The sequence below is a fragment of the Alosa alosa genome, chromosome 20 (assembly GCF_017589495.1).
Source record: "Alosa alosa isolate M-15738 ecotype Scorff River chromosome 20, AALO_Geno_1.1, whole genome shotgun sequence".
NCBI classification, from domain to species: Eukaryota; Metazoa; Chordata; class Actinopteri; order Clupeiformes; family Clupeidae; genus Alosa; species Alosa alosa.
In genome coordinates, this window is record NC_063208.1 from 12,929,460 (window position 1) to 12,952,200 (window position 22,741).

General features: G+C 42.8%; 1 protein-coding gene across 2 annotated transcripts in view; it reads left to right on the plus strand.

Moving 5' to 3' along the window:
• The window catches only part of LOC125284897 (solute carrier family 66 member 2), a 32,693-nt gene extending 11,138 nt beyond the window's left edge, over window positions 1-21,555 (plus strand). For both annotated transcript variants that reach the window (XM_048229051.1, XM_048229052.1), the window contains 2 exons: window positions 5,697-5,913; window positions 17,965-21,555. In XM_048229051.1, the coding sequence (XP_048085008.1) occupies window positions 5,697-5,913; window positions 17,965-18,172 (425 nt within the window). In that variant the 3' untranslated portion in view covers window positions 18,173-21,555. The remainder of the gene's footprint in view (window positions 1-5,696; window positions 5,914-17,964) is intronic.
• The last annotated feature ends 1,186 nt before the right edge of the window (window positions 21,556-22,741 follow it).

Sequence of the window (22,741 nt, forward strand, 5' to 3'; positions counted from 1 at the left end):
CGCGGTGGATTATTCTGGTTCTGCTCAAGCCCCCGATCTTCTTTTCCCCCGCGTGCTGAGAACTCGCTGACCTGACGAGGTCCTGGATGTGCAGGTGGAGAGAGCCCACTTCCTGACAGTCCGAGATAATTAAGGGGCGGAGCAGGGTGGAGAAACATCTTCCATCAGAACTTTTTGAGTATACACATGGTTGAATCACTTCAAAAAGTCGATGTTCCATCCTAATGAAATCTACCAGAATCTTTTTGGTTCCCATGTGGGTTAATTGGCAGTGTGGATTAGCCCTCCGGGTGTCAACCCTCAGCTCTGTGTTGATGGTTCGGTTGTCTGTTTACTCACCAGCTCTGCCCTTTAGTAACCTACTGAGGGGTCCAGGGTCTCTCTTACAGTACAGGTCAGGGTCTCCCGCATATGACCTTCAAGTTTCACTGTTGAAGGGCACAAAAAAACAGACTATCTTATAAAGGATTATTTTAAATCCCAGCAGTGTCCAAGTGAGTATTGTCTCATTTCCCACGTTTCTCAGCTGGAGTGGAAACCATTGGGATCTAGACTAGGAGCAGGAGTAGGAAGTCTGGCTTTTGTACTACCAGAAGAATATGAGCGTGATTAACAGAATGGAAGTAACGTCTGTGTGAAAGGTATCTGGGGGAAATCTATCTGTACAGTTTGGGCCCTGGTGTTTCCGTGTAGTAGTGTTAATTTTGTCACCTATTTTAAATTTAGTCTTAGTCTTAGTCTTGTGACAAAATGTCCTTTTTAGTCTTTGTCATATTTAGTCATTCAAATATAATTTTTGTTAGTCAAGTTTTAGTCGACTAAAAGTCTCGTCATTTTAGTTTTAGTCAAAAGAAAACTAAAGGTATCTTAGTCTTAGTCAGTTTTAGTCAACACATTTCAGTCTTTTTTTTTTATAACAAATTATTTCTGATTACCATTTGAGTCAAATAGTGTTTCACACATCTCAATTTTCCAACAATATTGTGTGTCCACAGGGCTACTCGTCTGTTATAATTACTCATTCTGATTTTTTGTCAGTCAGTATGTTTACATGCACAGGTAAGTCGAGCTACAGTTATAGCTCGGCTGGGATTTGACCATAGACAGTAAAAGATTTGACTGGACCACTGTCATATTCATAGACCAGTGTTTCTCAAAGTGTGGTCGAGGGGATCACTGGTGGTCCATAAGCTATCCCAAGTGGTCTGCGAGCAGACGTGGTAAAATATAATATAGATGATTTGTTTGCCAAATAACTTGTAGTTAAATCCAAACAGTTCTGCAACACTGTCTATGTAAGATAAATCATACAGAATGAATCCTCTGACACAATAAGCAAAGTGCAAAGACAATAAGCAAGGTGGTTCAGTGAGTAGGCTACTGTTGAAGTAGGTCTAATCTTTTTTTTTTTTTTTTTAGCTAGGGTTAGTTAAGTGGTCCTGAAACTGGAATAGTTTGAGAAACACTGTAAAGTAAGCCAAACTATTAATGTTTTACTCCATACCGCTAGATGGCTTATATGCTTAAACACAACACATTCCCCAAACAGACTCTCCATCTTAGCCATAGCTAACTTGCTAGCGAACTTTCTATATTAGCTTACTTGCTAGCAAACTTTGCATCATCAGTCTAACTAGATGAATAGTTGACATTTCATGCTGAACATTTTCATATGGACATTCTGGGGGATGTTAATTTGTATGAGAGAAGCTTCAACTTCTGGGTATGTAGCATTGTGGCATAAAGCTTAGGTAGTTAGCTTGCTAACTCTGGCAGAAATCTCCAGTGTTCTTGTTCCATGTAGTTTCGTGTTGCAGCCACAGGGTTGCAGCAGCAGCACAATAGACTAGCCTACAGGAGAGCTGTTGCGTATGAACTCATTCGAATATTTTGAAAACGTAACAGCTAGATATTCTGTCTTCTCATTTTGTAGGCGAACATGAAGGGAGATTTTATCTTAGTTTTTATTTCATGCAAAACATTTTAGTCTCGTCTTTTTTTAGGTCAACAATAATGCATCTTAAGATAGTCTTAGTCAGTGTTTCAGGACATTACTGCCGTCTCGTCATCGCCTCGCCTTAGTCATGAAAAAAAAAAGGTCGTTGATCGAACATATTTCCTCTCGCCTCGCCTGACGAAATTAACAGTACCGTGTAGTTAGAGAGTGCCGTTCAGTGCTGTCTGTAGGGAAGGCTATCCCTTTAATTATGACCGCCAAGCAGCTTTAGCCGGGCGGTCATATAGGTTTAGTCAGATTTTTTTTTTTTTTTTTTTTTTTTTTTTTTTTTTCGCGATGCCCAAATTTCCGTCAATGATTCCCAGGACACTGAAAGACCGGGTACACGAAACTTGGTGGGCATGTAACCCCACATGGATAGCATGGAACCATCGTTTTTCGTTTTGATCTGTAGCCCCCCGCTGGACTGGACCCCGAAAGGAGGTAGGGCAGACACAGTTTTCTGTGAATATCTCAAAACCGTAGGGTTTAGGAGGACCATTTTTTTTTTGTATGTTGATCTCAAGGGGCCATGTCAACCTACTCCATAACCACTCATTTCATGTATAGCGCCACCTAGTTAAACACAAAAAAAGTAAAAATGAGGTGTTGTAATTAAAGGTATCTGTGACCTAACATAGTCAAAACTGCACTAAATTGGAAGTGTAGGATCATTATGACACCCTCTGTATGCACGCCAAGTTTTGTGGAATTCCGTTCATGGGGGGGCCACACAATAAATTAATTTATGTTACTATACACCAACTGGCCTGTAGGTGGCCGGAGACCGTTTTCTGTGAATATCTCGAGAACCGTAGGGCCTAGGAGGTCCACCTTTTTAAGTATGTTGGTCTTAAGGGGCATGTCAACCCATCCCATTACCACTTATTTAATGTATAGCCACCTAGTTAAAAAATTAAAAGCCAAAAAATTAGGTGTTTTCATCACAACATCTCTGGCTGACAAGGTCAAAACTGCACGAAATTAAAAGTGTAGGATCATTATGACACCCTCCGAATGCATGCCAAGTTTTGTGTATTTTCGTTCATGGGGGCCTTACAATAAAATAATTTACGTGTACATTTAGTGACGCATACACCAACAAGGATTCGGGACACTGAAAGACCGGGGTACACAAACTTGGTGGGCATGTACCCCCACATGGATAGCATGGAACCGTCATTCTTCGTTTTGATCTGTAGCCCCCGCTGGACTGGACCCCGAAAGGAGGGTAGGGCAGACACAGTTCTCTGTGAATCTTTTATGGTATGTTGGTCTCAAGGGCCCACATCAACCTGGCTCATAATCACTCATTTGTGATTGCCCCGGTAAAAAAAAAAATGAAAATCAGTAGGATTAAAAGAAAGCCAAAATAAATATTCATCATCATCATCATGGCTGCATTTTCAGTATTATAGAAGTAGTCGTTTGTCCACTAGATGGCGATCGTTGCAGTGAGACGTAATTTTGTTGGAAGTTAAAAGTGGGTTGGAAAAAACAATGGACGCTTCATACAAGGACTGTAATTTACCACAGCGAACATCTAATAAGGATAGGACGATGTTCACATGAAGTGTAATTCCCATTTCTTCTTGAAGCCGAAATAAATCTGAGGATGTTTATCGGACATGCTTGGTTTTTACTGCAGGTACTTTAATCTTGTAATATCAATAAAGACCTAGGTAATGTTACCGTTAGCGTTGGTTGAGTGATGGAGGCATTTGATTTATTGCATTTGTAGAAAACTATAAATGCGGTTATACCAAGCAAATGTATAGCAGCAATTTTTGTATCTTTCGACTGTCATTTATTGCACGTGCTACAAAATCATTCTGTGCAATGGAAGATTTACCAACGTTACACCGGTCTGATACAGTTTTGCCTATACATGCGTGAGACTGAGACGCCTGTTTATTTTGTTTTAAGTGCGTGCAGGGTGTGAGAGGGGAATCGATGTGCTTTGATTACAGCTTGATAGTTGTAGTCTGTGAAATTAAAAAGCACGTGTGTGTGAAGTATCCAAACAATGACACCTTCATTTCATTACGGCTGCTTTAGCAAAACGCCTTAAGCTACTGTGTAGTGGGTCCCATTTAGAAGTGGCTACTTCATTCGCGCTTTCCTTGACTCATGGAGCTGCGTGAATGTTATTACAACTTTTCGCCACGATATGACAGTTTAAGTCCGCTTGATACTGTAAGGCGTAAGCCATTGGAGATTTTATTTGTGTCGCCAGCATAGCCTATTGACAATTTATGTTGTAAATAGGCCTACCTTATAATCCTACCTGTAGCTTAGGGAAGCTAACAGCTTTCTATTAGGATCTAGTTTGTTAGTTACCGTTTTGTCATAACTCCCTGATGCATTTTTGCATTTAGAATAGCCAGAGCGTGTATATCTCAATCGGAAAATTAAACAATATCGGGTGCCTATGGACTAGGCTGGGTGAACCCAGCCTGATCTGCCCGCTATTTTTTATTTTTTGATTTCTTAAAAGATTGAGCTTGGTCTGATGAAAGCCAGACTAGCCATGGACCTCAGTTAAACAATGCAAGGGAACATGAATCAGCCTATATTTGCACTAACAATAACGGACAAAAGCTCTTCAACTTTGGCCCGTTAAAATGTGTATGAACAGTCTAGCGGACGCATTTCATCAAGGCCCATTTGGACATGTCAGTTATTTGCACCACTGGTTAGATGTAAAACAGCATTTCGTTTCAGACTAGGCTACTGTTACTTAATTTGTGCATTAACAATAACGTTTCAGACTACTGTTACTTAATTTGTGCATTGACAATAAAGTATTACATGAACTAAAGATGACTAAAATCTTATGTAGAAGAAGAAACATTCAAAAAAATCCATCCATCCAAAAATGACCTTTGTTTTGATAGCTGTTGAAAACAGCATGGAACTGACAGAGATGTTTTTGTTTAAAAATACATAAAAAATAAATAAATAAATAAATAAATAACATTATGCTGATACCTTTTGCTTTTCCCAAATACAATGTAGCCTACAGGTGTAAGTGACCTTTCATCAATCCAGTTGCAATGGATGAACTGTGATGAACTGCCCTACTTGTGATTGTTTAGAGATTTTAAAGGTTTTATAACAATGCTACATCTTCTTTGGCTATTCTACAATTTATTCACCTTTTCAGCACCAGTAGGCTACTTTCTGTGCAGCCGCACACACACACTCAGGCATGCCAAACAAGCATACACAAAAGTTTCAAGAGTGGGGGATGGAGTAAAATATGGAGACAAATTGAAGTGTGCTTTATTTTCGCGGAACGGATGTACAGGACTGAGCGGCGGTCATATTTTGTACCGCTATGCGGTACATCTAGTTATCTTTCCTGTCTGTTATAATGGAGATGTTCCTTCCTGTTGTTAAATATTGTATAAATATTCTGGCTTCTTTCATAATGTGCTTCTTCTCTGAGGTTTTCACATCTTGGTGTCTGTGAAGTGGTTTGTAACAGAGTTCATTGTTATTGTGGGGTTGGACTAAATCGTGTCTAACACCTGTTTGGATGCTACAGTCTTCATTCACATTTACATCTGTGCATCCCATACACACATTCATTTAGCACGCTGTGCTATAAGATTGTTTGCATTATATACTGTATATCGGTAAATGTGTATGTACTGTATATGATGAGCTGATCTGCGTGGCCAAATCTCTCATTCAGACTTCGACTGGGGCCACTTCTGGTCTTGGAGCCGCTTCGCCGACTACCTGCAGTGCGTGCTGGCCTTCACGGCCGTGGCCGCCTACGTCACCTACCTGCTGCTGGACTCGGACGTGTTCGTGGAGAGCCTGGGCTTCCTGGCCGTGTTCACCGAGGCCATGCTGGGCACACCCCAGCTCTACTGCAACTACCAGAACAAGTCTACAGAGGGCATGAGGTGGGTAATGCAAACGATATAGACCCTTTCAACAAGGTAAACAAAAACAATGCTTGAATGTTCTATTTGGGCCCCAATCTACTTCCTCTGCATTAAGATAACATATGAAATGTTAAAAAGGAAGTCTTGTGGGGCCAAATATGATGCTGATAATGGAACTCTCTTGAAAAGGTCTATACTGGACTGGTGCACTGCATGCACACTCTGAAATGCATGCTGTTTGAGCATGGCCTGTAGATTAAGTACCTGAACAGAACACCTTTTTCACAGACGAGGCTGCAGAAATGATTTGAAACCTGTTGATAAAAAGAATTGTTAGGCATGTGCACATTTATAGGCAGAGGTTACAGAACAGCCTTTATATGGAAGACTAACATTAAACACACTCACACACACACACACACACACACACACACACACACACACACACACACACACACACACCCTTCTGAAGAGGCTGTGCTAGTTTAGTAGAGTAGAATGCTCTTCCTCACTCCTGTCTGTAGGCTCTTTCGGTTCTCCGCTAAACCTCCACGCCCCCTGCCTCTTCTTTTTTAATGAAACACCTGTGCCATCACACACACACACACACACACACACACACACACACACATTTTCTCCCGCTATCTCTCTCTCTCTCTGTCAAAGCTCTCCTTGTTCTATCCTTTGATTTAAAGAAGACTCACAAAGTTCTGCCTTGGGGAAGCCATGTGCCAGCAACCCCACAAATCCCCCCACCACCACAACACACACACACACACACACACACACACACACACTCTCACACACACACACATGCACGCTGTAATTATCGATGCTTCCATCTGAAGATCAGAGCAGACGTACCTGTGTTTGAAAAGGTCTCTGGGACTTGCCTCGTGTGCCGACTCCCCCTGGAGTGGCCTTAGAAGATTTGTGTTCCGCGTTTAGCAGTCGAGGGCAGCGAGGGCGCTCGGAGGCAGAGTGCCTCGGGGGAGTCTTCTGGAGTGTGCGGGAACAATCTATCAGCGTTAAAGATCATATTGACGTGTTCATTAGGCCGCATGTGGCCTGTCCTTGTCCTTCCAAATAGTTTGGGCGGTAGCTGATTTGCCTTGTTTTACTCATTGCTTGAGAAAGACTAGAGAGATGGAAATCTGTTTCACTCATTCTGGAACTCTTTTTCACTCATTGAAATAACGCTAATAATTTGAAATGGCTCTCAGCCTTTCACCCACAGTGCATGATTGTCAGTGCAGAGTAATCATCCTGAAGATGCAGTAGTTAGATGCAGTAGTTATAACTACATTATCTGATGAGTAAATGCCCTAATGTTTTGTGAATATAACAAATGTTATGTAGATTGGTATGGTAATGAGGACAATAAATGTTAGCATTGCTGTAGTTGTGGTATAATGGCTCCATGTGTTATGGCTAATGGGGGCAGTTTAATGTGCTAAAGGCCATAGGGGACTTGGCGAGCAGCACACACACACACACACACACAACAGGCGTTCAGCACCGTATCACATCGGTCATTACTACATGATTAAACAGGGTCACTTCAGTGCCACGGAGAGCCATGTTAGGAGGTCCCCAGTGGCTTTCACAATTAACTACATTTCCCATAACCTCCTTGAGATGTAGATAGTGTAGAAAGGGAATATTCACTGAGAAAGAACTTGCTTCTGTTCATTCATTACATCTAATAATTTGTCATTGTTTTTTACTGGCTTCACGTCTGAGGTTTCACTAGAGCTAGTTGTCACAGAATTATCTGTGTTTATCTGGAAACTCCGCGTCTGTAAATGTACTACTTTGCTCCCTCAGCTCTCCATTCAAAAATGTCCTAATCTTCATCTTCTTCATCTCTCTATCAACACCTCTCTCTCTCTCTCTCTCTCTCTCTCTCTCTCTCTCTCTCTCTCTCTCTCTCTCCCCCTCTCCTGTAATGCCTGCTTTGTGTGACATATCTGGTGATTGCCTGTAAATCAATGATATAACCTCACTGCAGGTAAATGTGCAATAATCCTCCTCTAGACAACAATACACCATTACCATTGGATACTTTCCAAGCTCCAAATAGAGTCTTGGTTTGAGAAAGTACAAATGAATGCCCCCAGCGTCTCATCTTGTCTCGAAAGTGCAGTGCAGTGATCATGAAGAATGTTAAGAAAATTGCGGAATTTAAAGTTATAAATCCCCATTTCTGTCTGTGAAATGCCAACAAATTGTTTTGTGTTGTGTTCATTTGAATAAACAGACCGTTCATCCAGTGAGAGATTTTTTTTCCCCCCATTAAATTTCAGTGTGACTGGTGCTTTTGGCTGGCAGTAGACCAGTCCTAATTACAGCACATGAAGCAGCCGTGGTGTACTCTAATATTCAGCAATATGACGGCTGCTCAGCGGCAGCCACGGGTCATTTACTGCCCTCAAGTGGCCCTCAGTGTGTCCCTTCTTTCTCGTCTTTTCCCCTGTTCTTGGCCCGCTCTGCGTTTTTCTCTACCTTGCTCTTGCTCTTGCTCTCTCGTTCTCTGACTCTCTTTGTGTTTCCTTTCTGCTCTCTTTTCCCTCTCTTCTCTCTTCCTCTAACCATCTCTGGTCTCTTTCCTCCCTTTTTCTCTCTTGGCTGAGGAAGTTTGCTTCGGGCGTCGGGTTTGGGACAGGGCGGGAGAACGTGAAGAAAATAAGCTTTTTGTTGTTGTAGTGATGAGTCCTCCCCCGTGTTTGGCTGTCGGGGGCTTCCTACTCAGCCCGTTTCCATGGGGCCGTTGCCACGGCTACGAGGCCCTGTGACGGTTACGTGTAATTGCTCCAAAGCATGGTACCCCCCTTGCGGGGCGAGATGCTCGACTGGGGCGGGAGCTCGACCCTCAGCATGGATGCTTGTCAGGATGAATCAGGTCTGAACCACCTCTTCATTTTGTGTCCCTGCCTAATAAGAATGGGCATGCGGGGAAAACTAAAGTAGGGGGGAGTAGGCACGGATGGGCTTCAGAAGGGCTGCGGATTTCTTCTGCCTGTGTTTGTGTGTGTGTTTGTGTGTGTTTGTGTGTGGGTGTGTGTGGGTGTGTGGATGTATGGATTTGTGTACGTGTGTGGGCTTGTGTACGTGCGAGATGTGTGAGAGTCTGAGGTTTTTGTTTCTGGGTAGTTGGGTTGTGTGTGCGTGCAAGTGGAGGAGATCTCTGTCACAGTGAGTTAAGTGTATTTACCTCTCTCCTTCACACACTCATACCCACCCACCTACACGCAGAGGGCTGGAGACACACAAACAGAAACACCACACACACACACACACACACACAATGCTCAGCATGAGGTTGGCTCCCCAAATCAGTACACGGGTCTATACTGTGTATGTGTGTGTCAATACCTCTCTGTGTAGGTGGGTTTGTGTGCAGGGTGTCATTTCACTTCATTGTGTGTGTGTGTGTGTGTGTGTGTGTGCGTGTGTGCGCTCCCAGCTGCGTGGATGACACTTTAACAGGGACTGCTGTGGTGATGGCAGCCATGAGAGATAAGGAACTCTGCCAGTGCTGGGTGCCAGTATGTGCTTGGTCTGTGCCAGAGGAATGGTGTGTGTCTCTTTCAGCGTGTGTTGGCTGTGTGTGTGTGTGTGTGTGTGTGTGTGTTTGTGTAGTTTATGGACCAAATCTTTGTGATTTTACCTGTAAGAACTGAACACTATTCTCAAGGGCCAAGGCCTGTTTTCAGGGAGTGAGAAGGAGTGAGCGTGTGTGTGCGTGTGTGTGTATTGGGAATGTCATGTTGAGTGTTGTGTGTCAGTGTGTATTTGGGCGGGTGGTAAAGTGACTTAAATTATGGATTTGTTGTATGTTTTTTTTCTTACTCAAGTTTCATAAATTTGGAGTTTAATTATGTCTTTCCCTTATTTACATTCTCAGAATTGTATTGAAAAATAAAGGTAATACCAAATTGGCTCATTCAAAATAATTATTTGCATTGTTTGCATCTGGCTCTGCATGATCACCTGCCCTAGGAATACCAGATAGGAAAGGTAGATGCTAATGCCTGTGTTTTTGTCTTGTTACGGCTCTCAGTGTGTCCAGGAGGAGCCGTGTGGAAAGGTCAGGAGATTAGCTTGCCTCGCCCCATCCCTGCCAGACTTTAAGGTTGTGTTTGTAATAATTTACAAGTGTCATACACACACACATACATACATACATACATACACGCAGACACACACTCTCTTACACACACACACACACACACACACACTCAGACTCTCTCTCTCTTTCTCTCTCACTCCCTTACTCAGTCAGACACGCACACACATGCGTGCACACACACACACACACACACACACACACACACACACTCTCTCTCTCTTTCTCTCTCACTCCCTTACTCAGTCAGACACGCACACACGTGCGCGCGCACACACACACACACACACACACACACACACACACACACACACACACACTCACTCACAAGTTCACTTTTCCCCACTGCTCATCAAAGAGTACACTGCTGCAGATATCATCGCTCGCTGCTGTTTTTCTATCAGGCAAACATCACTGATGCCTCAGAAAGGAGATCTTATCTTACCTATCCACCCCCTAATGATCTACTCATCGTAGGAAGGTGTCTCAGGTAGAGGACTCTTGGGGTGTGTTAGGTCTGTTTCCGTGAGATAGCATCTCATTCTTTTTAAGATGAAGAATTTTCCATCTTTGTTGCGTCAGTCGAGTGTCACGGAGTTGGGAACAACGTGGAGTGTTTTTTATCTCCAGTACGTTGCCATCAGATGAAAGGGATAGGGTCTTGTGGACCACCTGTAAATCCCAATCCCTTCGCCACCCCCGACTCCTGCCGCGGTCCTTAAAAGGCACTTTGGGTCAGACTACATGCGGCCGCCGCCGAAAGCTTCAGGCCTTATTTAGGCTGCAGTCGTCCAGCCATATTTACGCCGCCGGCAAGCTACGCAATTTATTTCCTATACATCTGCTCAACATCTGCATGCAGGAAGACGTGTGTATGGACGAGTAGTAAAACAATGCTGTTTGTTTCCGTTCAACTAGCTCTCTGACATCCATCTACTGTTGGTGTGAGGGCCAGACAGTGCTGCCAGTTGAAGCGGCCTCAATTTAACGACAGTGTCCTTAACACGCTAGGAGTCAAACGGGTGTATTTGCTTCGTTGTACTCAGCTGACTGCCTATTGAAAGTCTAGTGAGGCTGGTGTGAAATGTCTACTTACTGACAAATGCTGCCTTTGAGACATAACTGTGTTCTTTTCATCACAGGAGTGATGTACAAGAACTATGAGATCAGTTCTAGAGATCTAGTGCTTTTTTGCTAGTTACTTTGATGACAGTGTGCTACAATGGCTTCTAAGTCTGTGTCTGTGTCTGCCTATGTGTACGAGAGAGAAAAAGGCTGTGTGTCTAAATGTGAAGGAGTGTAGTCTAATTTAGAGTCTAAAAAATGTTTGTTTGTGTGTGTGGAGGGAGGGACAGACAGAGTGACTGTGAGGTGTGAGCGTGTTTGTGGCTGAGAGACTAGTGCGAACTAGATTGGACGGATAAGAGCGCGAGCATGATCCGGCAGCTTCTGGCCGTGACCCTTGAGCTGCCCTGGCAATCATAACAGACCAGAGCAATCGATCAAAGAGCCGCTTATGTCCTCAGCTACTCACCTGCTCATTATTCCATACACGCAGAGAAAAACATTGATTCATGTCTGGGGGAAGGTGTTTCTTTGTCTGTGTGTGTGTGTGTGTGTTTGGTGTGAGAGAGAGAGAGCGATAACAGAGCAATGTAAGAATTGGTGAGGTGAGAATTGGCAAAGCTCACTGTTATTTCTTTTTATTCTGTGTGCCTACGTATTTCTCCTTTCCCAATGTCCAAACAGTATGTACAAGCTTGTTTCCAAAACAATTGGGATGCTGTGTAAAATTGTTAGGGTTAGGATTAGTAGGGTTATTGTTTTTGTTTATCATACAAATTATATATACATTTTATAAATAAGTATGGGGGCATAATTTCAATTACAAGCGCTAGGGGGAAGCGAGACGGCCACCATTCACCCCAGAAAAAAAGTCATGTAACCATTCCATTGACTCCGAAGCTGTTAAGTTAAGGTTAATTAAGCTAAAAAAAACCTGCATAGTTCTCCTTAAATATTGTGCCATTATTTGTCCACACGGGTTCTCTCAAAGTGAATACCTCCATTTGTTTAGTTCGGAGAGACTCTGCCTCTCTGGGATACTTTTTATACCCAATCATGGTGCCAGTTAACCTAACTTAGTTGTGATATGTTCCTCCTTGTGTTTTCTTTAGCATTACACAACTTTTCCAGCCTTTTGTTGGCCTCGTCTCAACTTTTTAGAGATGTGTTGCTGCCAGGCATCAAATTCAAAATGAGCTTATATTTTCCATGAAATAGTCCATTTTTGATATGTTGTCTATGTCCATATTGTATCTAACCATGAGTTCGCGAGATATGGATATTATCAAAAAAAAATTTTTATTGACATTTTACTCAGTGTCCCAACTTTGTAGAAACACGAGCTGCGGGGTCTCTGCTGGCCTTACATTTTGTGTTTCTTGTGTGGCGAGCTCCTCCGTCCCCATATAGGGGCAGCTCAGCTGCGGACGGAGACATGTGCTGCGGCTCCCCGTCTCCCTGTTGGTCTCGCTTTCTCAGTCTCAGCCTGGGAGGGGGCTGGAGGGGGTGTAGGGGATTGAGCTCATCCAAGCCAAAGTCCTCCCAGTGTTCACTAAGAGAGAGAGGAATAAAATAATGTAAAAGAGAAAAAGAGAGTCTGGTGTGTTGTAGGTGCATTGGAAATGCTTTGAGAGTTGTAGGTGCATTGGAAATGCTTTGAGTGTTGCATTAGAAAAATGCTTTGAGAGTTGCATTAGAAATGCTTTGAGAGTTGCATTGGAAATGCTTTGAGTGTTGTAGGTGCATTGAAAATGCTTTGAGTGTTGTAGGTGCATTGGAAATGCTTTGAATGTTGTAGGTGCATTGGAAATGCTTTGAGAGTTGTAGGTGCATTGGAAATGCTTTGAGAGTTGCATTGGAAATGCTTTGAGTGTTGCATTAGAAATGCTTTGAGTGTTGTAGGTGCATTGGAAATGCTTTGAGTGTTATAGGTGCATTGGAAATGCTTTGAGCTTGATGGGGTTAAAGGTGAAGGTAGCATATGAAGTATGCAGCAGGGCAGGTGGCAGGCGTGGCCCACCTCCCTCTGCTTACATGCATTTATGGTCGTAGTGCATGTGTGTGGTGGAGGGAGGGTGCGAGGTTAATGGGTGAAGGTGAGGTGTCTCCCCTCGTGTGTGTGTGTGTGTGTGTGTGTGTGTGTGTGTGTGTGTGAAAGAGAGAGGAGTAGAGAGATAAAGATTGTTGGGGCATTGTTAAACCTTGACCCTTAGTACTGTGAAGCAGGGGTCTGCACCATCAGAATCTGCCCTCACCTTTAAAATACCCCTTTTACTCTCTCTGCCCGCTTAAACCATATACAGCGAGACAAAGAGCAAGCAACTTTTGTACTATGCCATACCATCCACTAGACAACAGGTCAGTCATATACTGTAGTGAAGAGATTTATTCTTGTGCTCCATTTCTTGAGCTGTAAATTGCAATGACAAGTACTTCAGATGGCCCACTGTCTTTGTTTTTGTCAGGATGAGATGTGTTTAGTGGTCTTCTTGAGGCCAGTAGTGAGAGCTTTTTGATTTAACACGTTTGTCCTTGGTTGCTTGCAATTTGGCTCGGTTGTCATGGTGCAGCGGTCTCCTCAGCAACTATCAGCGTGTCTGGCGAATGCCAGCCTGTCTTGAAGCATCGACCGTGGTGCCATGATGGGCGAGAGCATTTTTGTTGTTGTTGTCTATGCTGTGTAATTGTCACCATAGAAACAGCCGTGTCCAGCAAGCCCTCCTTACGCTCTGGAGTGTACAGCCTCTCTGTTAACCAATTTTCCATCAGCAATGTAGACTCATCCATTCCCTCATCAAATTAATACTTCATTTAAATCCACTTTAATAAAGCCGGTTATAAATTAACCCATGATTGTGGCAGTGGTGGTGGATGTGATTTTTTGCAATTCTGCGCCCTCTTCCCAGACTTCCTTTGGGATTCCCACTGTTCTCGGCCCCATGGTTAATTTAACATCCTGCTGGTACACAACAGACCCTCACTTTCTCCTCCACCTCCAGGATGACCTCAATGTAATATTTATTCTAGTGCCACAGGCTGGACTGCATACTATAGTATATTGTTACCTGAGCTCAGTTGTTGACATAGAAAAATGATAAAAGGTCCCATGGATATCAATAGGCAGATGGCAGATGTGAATAATTTAGCTGTCATTTAAACAACGTTATAGAGGGTAAATACACCTGTCCACTGTACAGTCACATCTCTGCATAATTTGACAGCCTTCCATTTCATATTCTGACATCATTGGTAGAACCCTGTAGTATTTTTTTTAATTTTAAGTCACAGGCAAATGCTGCTGCACATTGTACAACATTGGTCACACATTTTACACTGAGCTTCCGTCATTTTCACCAGGATTACTTTTTAAATCAATAGTTCTAGTTAGTAATCATGACCATACCTGAAGGCTGGTCTGAGATAGGGAAAAAAAGAAATGTATAAAAGAACTGATAGAGGAAGAAACTAGAAAAGAAAGTGTGTTTGTCATTCAGACAAAAAAAAATCTAGGAAGGTGCCAGCTTGGGGCACACCTTGATGTCGTCTGAAACATTTGATTCTTGAGACTTGCTGACTCTGCAGAGAGTCCCTAATCACAATCATAAGGGGCAAATCGCACATTTGCTTCAAGGCAGCAGCAGAAGGAGTGTATGAAGCTAACTCTGTCCCTGACGTGAAAGCAGCCTCCAGGCCTGCCTCTGGACCCTATCATGACATTCTAAAGTGCATCGTCACTCGTCAAAAGTCTATTCAAATTTAGTAGGATGTCCAATTCACATTGGGAGGGGTTTCGTTATCAAACGTGGAGCGCATGGCGCAACAAGGTGTTCCTAGGTTTTTCAATCAGTCATATGGGTGTGTTTGGGGCGTAACATCATTTTAAACCAATGAGAATGACATCTGTCATTCCTTTAACGGCTAACGCGATATGTCAAATAAATGCATCGGTATTTTGGCATTCAACGGCGCATTTGAAGGAGGCTGCTTGCGAGACCGTATGGAATAGTCATTCTTAAACCATGCTTTACTAAAACCTAGCATAGCCTTCACGCATTTGCACTCGTCTATTATTTGAACTCATTGGCAAAGTGAAACTAACTTCACCAAGGAGTCAGTCAACGACAAGACAGTTATATGCAGTTACTTTCACTATTGACTGACAATGGGTTACCACCGAAAACATAGGCTGGAAAAAGCAACACTTACCCTAATATTGCTCAAATGACTGAATAAAACAACATTTATCCTGCAGAGGAGTTGCTTATATCTCGTGACAGTGCGTCTTCAGCTGTGCTCCATACGTGTCTCTCGCCTCTCCCCTAATCACTTTTAACCGTCATTACCAATTTGCAAATGATGGTGAATAAACTACTCATTATGAGATGTACAGTATTTCGTAATGTCTTTATTCTAATTATGTTTCCCATTGTAATCGTGCAATTTGTAATGCTTTGCATGGACGTGCGCTGTTGTGCGTTCATGAATGATAGAAGGATGGTGCGTGCACCTGCCAATATGACTGTTGACATGCGCTCTTAAAATAGCATATGAACAACTCGCCAGTGACTTCTGACCAGGTTTAGGTGGTGTATGATAGCAATTTTTAGACAACGCGCCAGGCCCCTCCCAAGGTTGTTAATTGCCACACCCCTGGGCGCAATGCTTAAAAAATGAATGTGCAAAATACCGAATTAAACTTTCCGCGGGTGAATAACGAGTTTTACGCCATGCGCTGGTGCCCAAAATACAGCCCTCTGTGTGCAGAGAGCCACCCAACCCAATCAGAACAGAGATAAGGCTGCTGTCAGCACTATCACCAGCCAAACCCAGAATCTGTTCTCTCCATCTCTTTTCTGGACTCTCTCCATTTCACTGTCTTTTTTCCTTCCTTTCAGTTTGTCTCCTATTTATCTCTCTCTTTCTCATTGTTGTGATTATGTGTGGAAATCTTACTTACTCACATTCTCTCTCTCTCTCTCTCTCTCTTGCTCTCTCTCTATCTCTTTCATTCACTCACTCACTCTCACACACACCCACTCTCTCTCTCTCTCTCACACACACACACACACACACACACACACACATATATATATATATATATACACACACACACACACACACACACACACACACTTTTCCAATGTGGTCTCTTTAGCTAACTGCATCAGATAACTTTTAAAGCAATCCAAAGCTGTTCGCACTGTGTACCCCCCCACCCCGTTACCTCTCTGCTCTCTGTGATGACTGTTCTGTCACCCAGCTCCCACCTGCCAAAAAGGCCCTGGAGACACAATGGCTAACTGATTAGCCAGATAGAGCCATGCTCATCCACTTGGCAAACACTCCAGCAGAGCTGTCTGGGGCTGGAGTTCGAGCTGTCAGTCCGGGTTTTTATGGTCAGGGACGGGTGCTGAATAGACTCCAGTCTCCAAATGGATTTCTCCGATCCAGTCCCCCTACTCTCTGGCTGTCTCTCCCTGCCTCCCCTTCTCTCTCTCTCTCTACTTCCCCATCTCTCTCTTTCTCTCCTTCCCATTCTCCCTCTCATCTTACCTTCCCATCTCTTTCTCCCTCTCTCTCTCTCTGCTGTCAGGGCTCTTGACATTGCGCTCCTCATTAGCGCCTTTCACAGGCCCTTTTTTTTGAGTGCCACCCAGACTGGCACATCCTGTGCCAGACAAAGCGCAGGTACTCCCCTGCCCTCCGCGCCAACATCAAGAGCCTCTCCACTCTTCTCACCGTCTCTTGGGGGGTTGTTTTTCTGTAGGAGGAGATAAGCTGCCATTTTGTCCCCCACGTGTCTCATTAGAGTCCATATTTAACTCTGCAGTGGACATGTTAGTTGCATCAAGCCCTGAGATTGTGCTGGTCACCCCATAGGAAAGTTGCTGTTTCATGACAGGGGATGACCATTGTAAAAGTAAGATGCAATATGGTAATAAATACCTGAAGTAGTGAAAATGTATTATACATTTTTATATAGTTTTTTTTTTTTATAGGTTCTTGACCATATCTCCACATATAACAGTTTTAGACAGTGTTTTGAAGACTTTGATAACCGTTAAAATAGCTGTTTTACTATATCACACTGGTAAGCCAGAACTGATTTTAAATTTCTTCTTTTAATTTGCAAAGCCTTAAATGGACTTGCAGCCTTTTATTTAACTGAGCTTATTATCCCTAATACACCGGCACGCCCTCTTTGCTCTCTCAAAGCTGGTCTCTTGGTCATTCCATCTGTCAAAAGAAAATCAGCCAGTCAAACAGCCGGCCTTTGCACCCTGTCTTTGGGGAATGGCCTTCCATTAAGGCCTTCCATCCATTTCCAAATGTTTTATGGAAATTATTATTTGACTTTGTACATGTTTGCTTTTTGCATTTGTACATACTGCATACACATGTAAATGGTTCTAAAACGCTATATCCTCCATTTAAATGAATTTTAATTCCATTTTAATGAAAAATAAAGATATTTTTTTTACATTTTGTTTTGCAAGTAATTTTAGTAAAACTGTAATTGGATATTGTTGTTTGATTTATCTTTACGCAATCAAAACAACACAATTGCAATTTTATTACCTGAAATGACATGACTTTTTAATGTTTTTAAAAATGGAGATCAAGTGTTTTGGAACCAAACTCTTCATGTAAGCCTTTGTTTTGCCAAGCAAGTTGGAACTGCATCAGCCGTGCATATGTGTTTGTGCAGTGGTTACCAACAAGGACTCCTGTTGGCCTGAACGACTTGGGTCTGCTGTGTCCAACAGAAAGGGGCTGTCCACTCAAGAAAACTGGAGTCCCCTCTCTTGACCAATATTATAGATGGAGCCATGCATGTCCCCCTAATGTGTGTGTGTGTGTGTGTCTGTGTGCAGCATTAAGATGGTGCTGATGTGGACAAGTGGGGACACGTTTAAGACGGGCTACTTCCTGCTGACCGAGGCCCCGGTGCAGTTCTGGATCTGCGGCATGCTGCAGGTGTGTGTGGACGTGGCCATCCTCTTCCAGGTCTACTACTACAGCCGCTACCCACAGAAGCCCGTGTCCCACACCGTGCACACCACCAGCGCCAAGGCGCTCTAAAACAGCACACACACACCCACACACACACACACACATACACACACCGCCAGCATCAAGGCGCTCTAAAACAACACCCACACACACACACACACACATACACACACCGCCAGCATCAAGGCACTCTAAAACAGCACGCATCTCATGCACGACGCACACACACACACACACACACCACCAGCGCCAAGGCGCTCTAAAACAGCATACATCTCATGCACACAGGCACACACACACACACACGGCAGCAACTTCGTTACACACCCCATAGTGTGCACAGCAGGCATGAGCACACACACACACACACACACACACACACACACACACACACACACACATACACACACACACACACACAGACTCACTCGCTCACTCACTCGTATACTGAGACAAAGGTCAGGAAGACTGCCACACAAAGATGACCTCCTGAACTCTTGTTACTGTTCTTTTTTTATATTTTCTTTTTGTTAGTGAAGGAACGCAATCGTATTTATGGAGCTCTGGAAATGTTTGCGTGTTGTGAGACAGTTGGCCACTAAACCTGTTTGCATTAGTGTACTGTGCAATGTATGCATACTCTTTTTTTTTTTCTCTATCTATCTGAATTTATATATTCTTGTGCATGCATACAATCTGTGTCTGTACAAATGCACTGCACACCTGGACTTAAGAGTGTTGCATTCTGGGAAGTCCTCTGAGGACACACAGCCCACAACTGATGATTGTTGCATGGACACTGTTGCCTTACAGACATTTCTTTACAAAAAAGGGCTGTTTTTCTCCTTCTCTGAGGCTGAAATGTAATGTCCCCCACTAGCTCATCCTGGCCTTGATGAATGTATGGAGATGGCTGTGATGTCGCTTTTAGGCTAGCATTGTTTTATATCCGCCGAGGACAAGACGGTCCAGTGTTTCCATGGTCAGCTGCCGCACATGCCCTCTCACCCAAAGGCCGACAACGAAGCAGGAGATGGCAGGAGTCGGCCTTATCAGAGGGAACTGAACTGACCTCTTATTTGTGCGTACGGGTATCAGGACTGTCCCTTATTTAGTCCACATGTGTAAAAGAAGAACAAGTCAGACATCTGTTGCTGAGGTTCTGTATGAGTGTGTGTGTTGTAGATGTACATGTTTATGTATGTCCATGTTCGTGCACATAGTGTGTTTTGGTCTGAGTTGGAAATCTTGGGCACAAAGGGAGGGTGTGTCTCGGTGAGCTGCACCTGCGTATATATCAGGTGGAGTTTCGTCTGGACGGCCAATGCTGCATGACCCCCGACCCCCCCACCCCACCCCTCCAGCACACAACCCCTGAGCTGCTTTGGGATTGCTATGGTGATATAAGTTGAAGCTGCTGCTAAGTCTCTCACTCTCACTCAGTCACACTAACTCTGGTGGGCCCTTTGAGGAGAGGAAAGGGACCCGCAAGCCTTCTCTAGAGTTGTTATCAAGGAGTCAGTTATGTTCTTTTGGAATGATGTACAAAGGATTGACATAAGTTAGATGTGTCTGTCTGTCTCTTTCTCTCTCTCTCTCTCTCTCTCTCTCTCTCTCTCTCTCTCTCTCTCTCTGTGTGTGTGTGTTGGGGGCTTTCTGCTGGAAGCTGGACACTTTCAGGACTCATGTAGGTCAAGTTGTGACAGCACCCTTGTTATCCTGCTGTTGGATCACTGATTTTTCCCCCCATGTGTTTTTGCCTCAGCCATGTTTCTGTTCCATGTCCATTTTATATTCCCTTCTCTGGCCATATTTGTAGTTTTGTAAGATTTTCTTTTGTTCAATGTAAAATGGTTGTCAGGGGTCGCCAGTATGAGTGCTGTTGCCTCTTATCCACGTTCAGACTCGAGACACTTGAACCGTTCAGGGCATAAGGCCCAAGATGACCCAAAGTAATAGTGGAAGAATGCCCAGCAGTTCATTCTAATGCATCTGTTATGAAGGTTATGTATCCAAGTTATAGAAGTGCAGTTGAGGGTTGCTTGGTTACGTATGTTGAACGAATACTGGTGTGTGTGTATATCTTTTTTATATATTCTTTGTTTTAAATTTTTTATCCTTTTTTTATCCTTTTGAACTTCCTTTGTTATTGTTATTATTTTTCATGTATCTGTCAAGTTAATACTGAGATTGTTATTACTGAGTTGTACTTATTCCTGTTTTGACTGTGTGCTTTCTTTGTGTTTCGTGGCTATTTTGACACATTTCCCTTTGCCATAGTTTTATAACCAATGTTGAGTTCAAAAACACAGATTTTAATGGGAGTGAACACTGTACCTTCTTGACGAATGATGTTCTCACTCAAGAGTTTTGAATATGGTATGCTGATCAGATGTGTAGTAGTGTCATACTAAAGGTCCCTCAAATGAACTCACAGGAAAACTTGACTGAGCAGTGAGCCAAAAACAAGTCCCTTGAAGGGACTTTGTTGATCGGCCTATCGGGTTGATCATCTGTTCATCTGACCACCGTCAGTCAGAATGAAGGGGCGGTGCCAGGTTGAGCTGTGTAAAGGTTAACCAGAAACATAAGGAGAAGTTTAGGTTGAATGATCAGTAAACAACCCAGTTTCCTTTTCATCTGTAGAAGCGGAGAACTCTCTTTGCTTTTATAGGGTCAGTATTTGCTTAGCTGTAGTAGAGGTATAGGAAGTGGGTGTCGGTTAAGTCACTTGCTCAGTGACCTGTTATTTGAGCTTATTTCTTGCCATAATATGCTGGCGTTGCCTTGGTAATGTCAGGGGAGGAGAGAGATCAATCAGGCGAATTAGCTGCCAAATGTCTTGGTGGGTGCACTCAATGGTCTGCTGCATATCGCTCCTTTACATGATCACTATGGGGTAACCCTCAAACACACATACTGGACATTCCTGTTCTTCTACTTTTTGACATTATGCCAGAAAAAAAAAGTTTGTCAATAAATGATACACATTATGTAACTACTAAATGGCTTGTATGGTGAGTGATCAGTCAATATGGACCCTGATTTGCAGTGGGGGCACTGTGGCATTGCAGTTTTTATTCATCTCATGTACTCAATGACATACAAGCGGCCTTAACGTTTACATGCTGGTATGGATCTCAGAAATGTATAAACAAAATCAATGGGGTTTGCTTTATATTGCTTTAAATGTACATGTTCAAAGAGAAATATATTGATGGTATGCCATGATTTATTCACACACCTGAACATCAAACATGGGTTACCAAAGTCTGTGTCTGTTTTAATTTGGGTTTTTTTAAGGGTTTTTGTTTTGTTGTTCAAATCTTTCCAAACATACATTCCTTTTGCCTGAGAATGGTTTGTGAATATCTGCCATATGGGACTTTTATGCCTATTTATGAAATGCGATATGGAATCCCCTCATTAAAAAAAAGAATGGTTCTGTATAAGGTTGTGTGTGCGAGTTTCCTTCTTCAGTCTTCAAACAGAAAAAGGGCTTTGATGGTTTCGGAGAGACATGCTAGAACAACAGGTGCTTGGAGAGGATGATGCTAATTAGGTAATGTTTGGGATTGTTTCCTGCACAGCAGAAATCACATGCAAATCAGTGTTTTTCTTTCAATAGAATGACATGCAATCTTGCACCTGAAGCTTGATGGGGACATTATGGTGTAGGCAGAAATGTACTCACAGTGAATGTTTTTTGTTTTCTGTAGTGTTCTAAAAAAAAAGTTTGCTTTGAAGATGGTGCGTAAGATGTTCACTGATAAATTGAAAAATTGCATTTACTTACAATAATGTGTACTACATCAAAAACTATTTTCCTCAAACTACAAAACGACATACTCGGTAGCTGGCTATAAACAGAACAATTTAGGTGTTCTTAGGTTCTTGTTCAAGGGGTAGTCCACTATTCTGATCCATTACAGTTTGGGTCATATTACTTTACCTTTACTATACACTGGTGGTCTAACACCATCGTGGTTTTGTAAATTGGATACATGAATAGAAACATGCCATTGCCCATAAGTGGTGCTATAACAGCAGGCCTGACTTCTTTACTTGCAGTTAATGTAATCATAAAGTTCAGGACAATTGCTCAAATTTCATCATTCATACAACAGCCAGTGTTGCAAGCATTTATGAACTGGTTGTCTTGTGGTATTTAGAAGTCGGTGAAATTACTCTTGTCTTCTAGTTTGGCTCGCAATGAATGTGCAACAAGGCCGTTGGGTTTTCAGGTTGTTTCAGATGAGGCAATATTATGAATCCCTTTTCAGAACATAAACAAATGTACCAAAGCTTCATTTTGATCTAATGTTTGTTCCCTGACATTTCTCTTCGCTTACAATTACTTCTTATAAATTTCCTTTTAATGAACAGAATTAGCATTTCTACGGCATTGTTGGCCTAATCAGTAATGTGCAGTAGTCTTATGACCATTATTATAAATGTAAATTATCTTAAATGGTTGGTGAAAATGTTTTGAAATGAAGTAAATTAGCTAGATATACTAGAATGACAAAAATCTAAAATTCTCAGAGGCTATAAAGTGATGCACAAGCTTACGTCATGCTGTTCTGTCAGGTCTCATATAGGCTAACTAATGCCTTCATTGGATGGGTTTGGCAAACT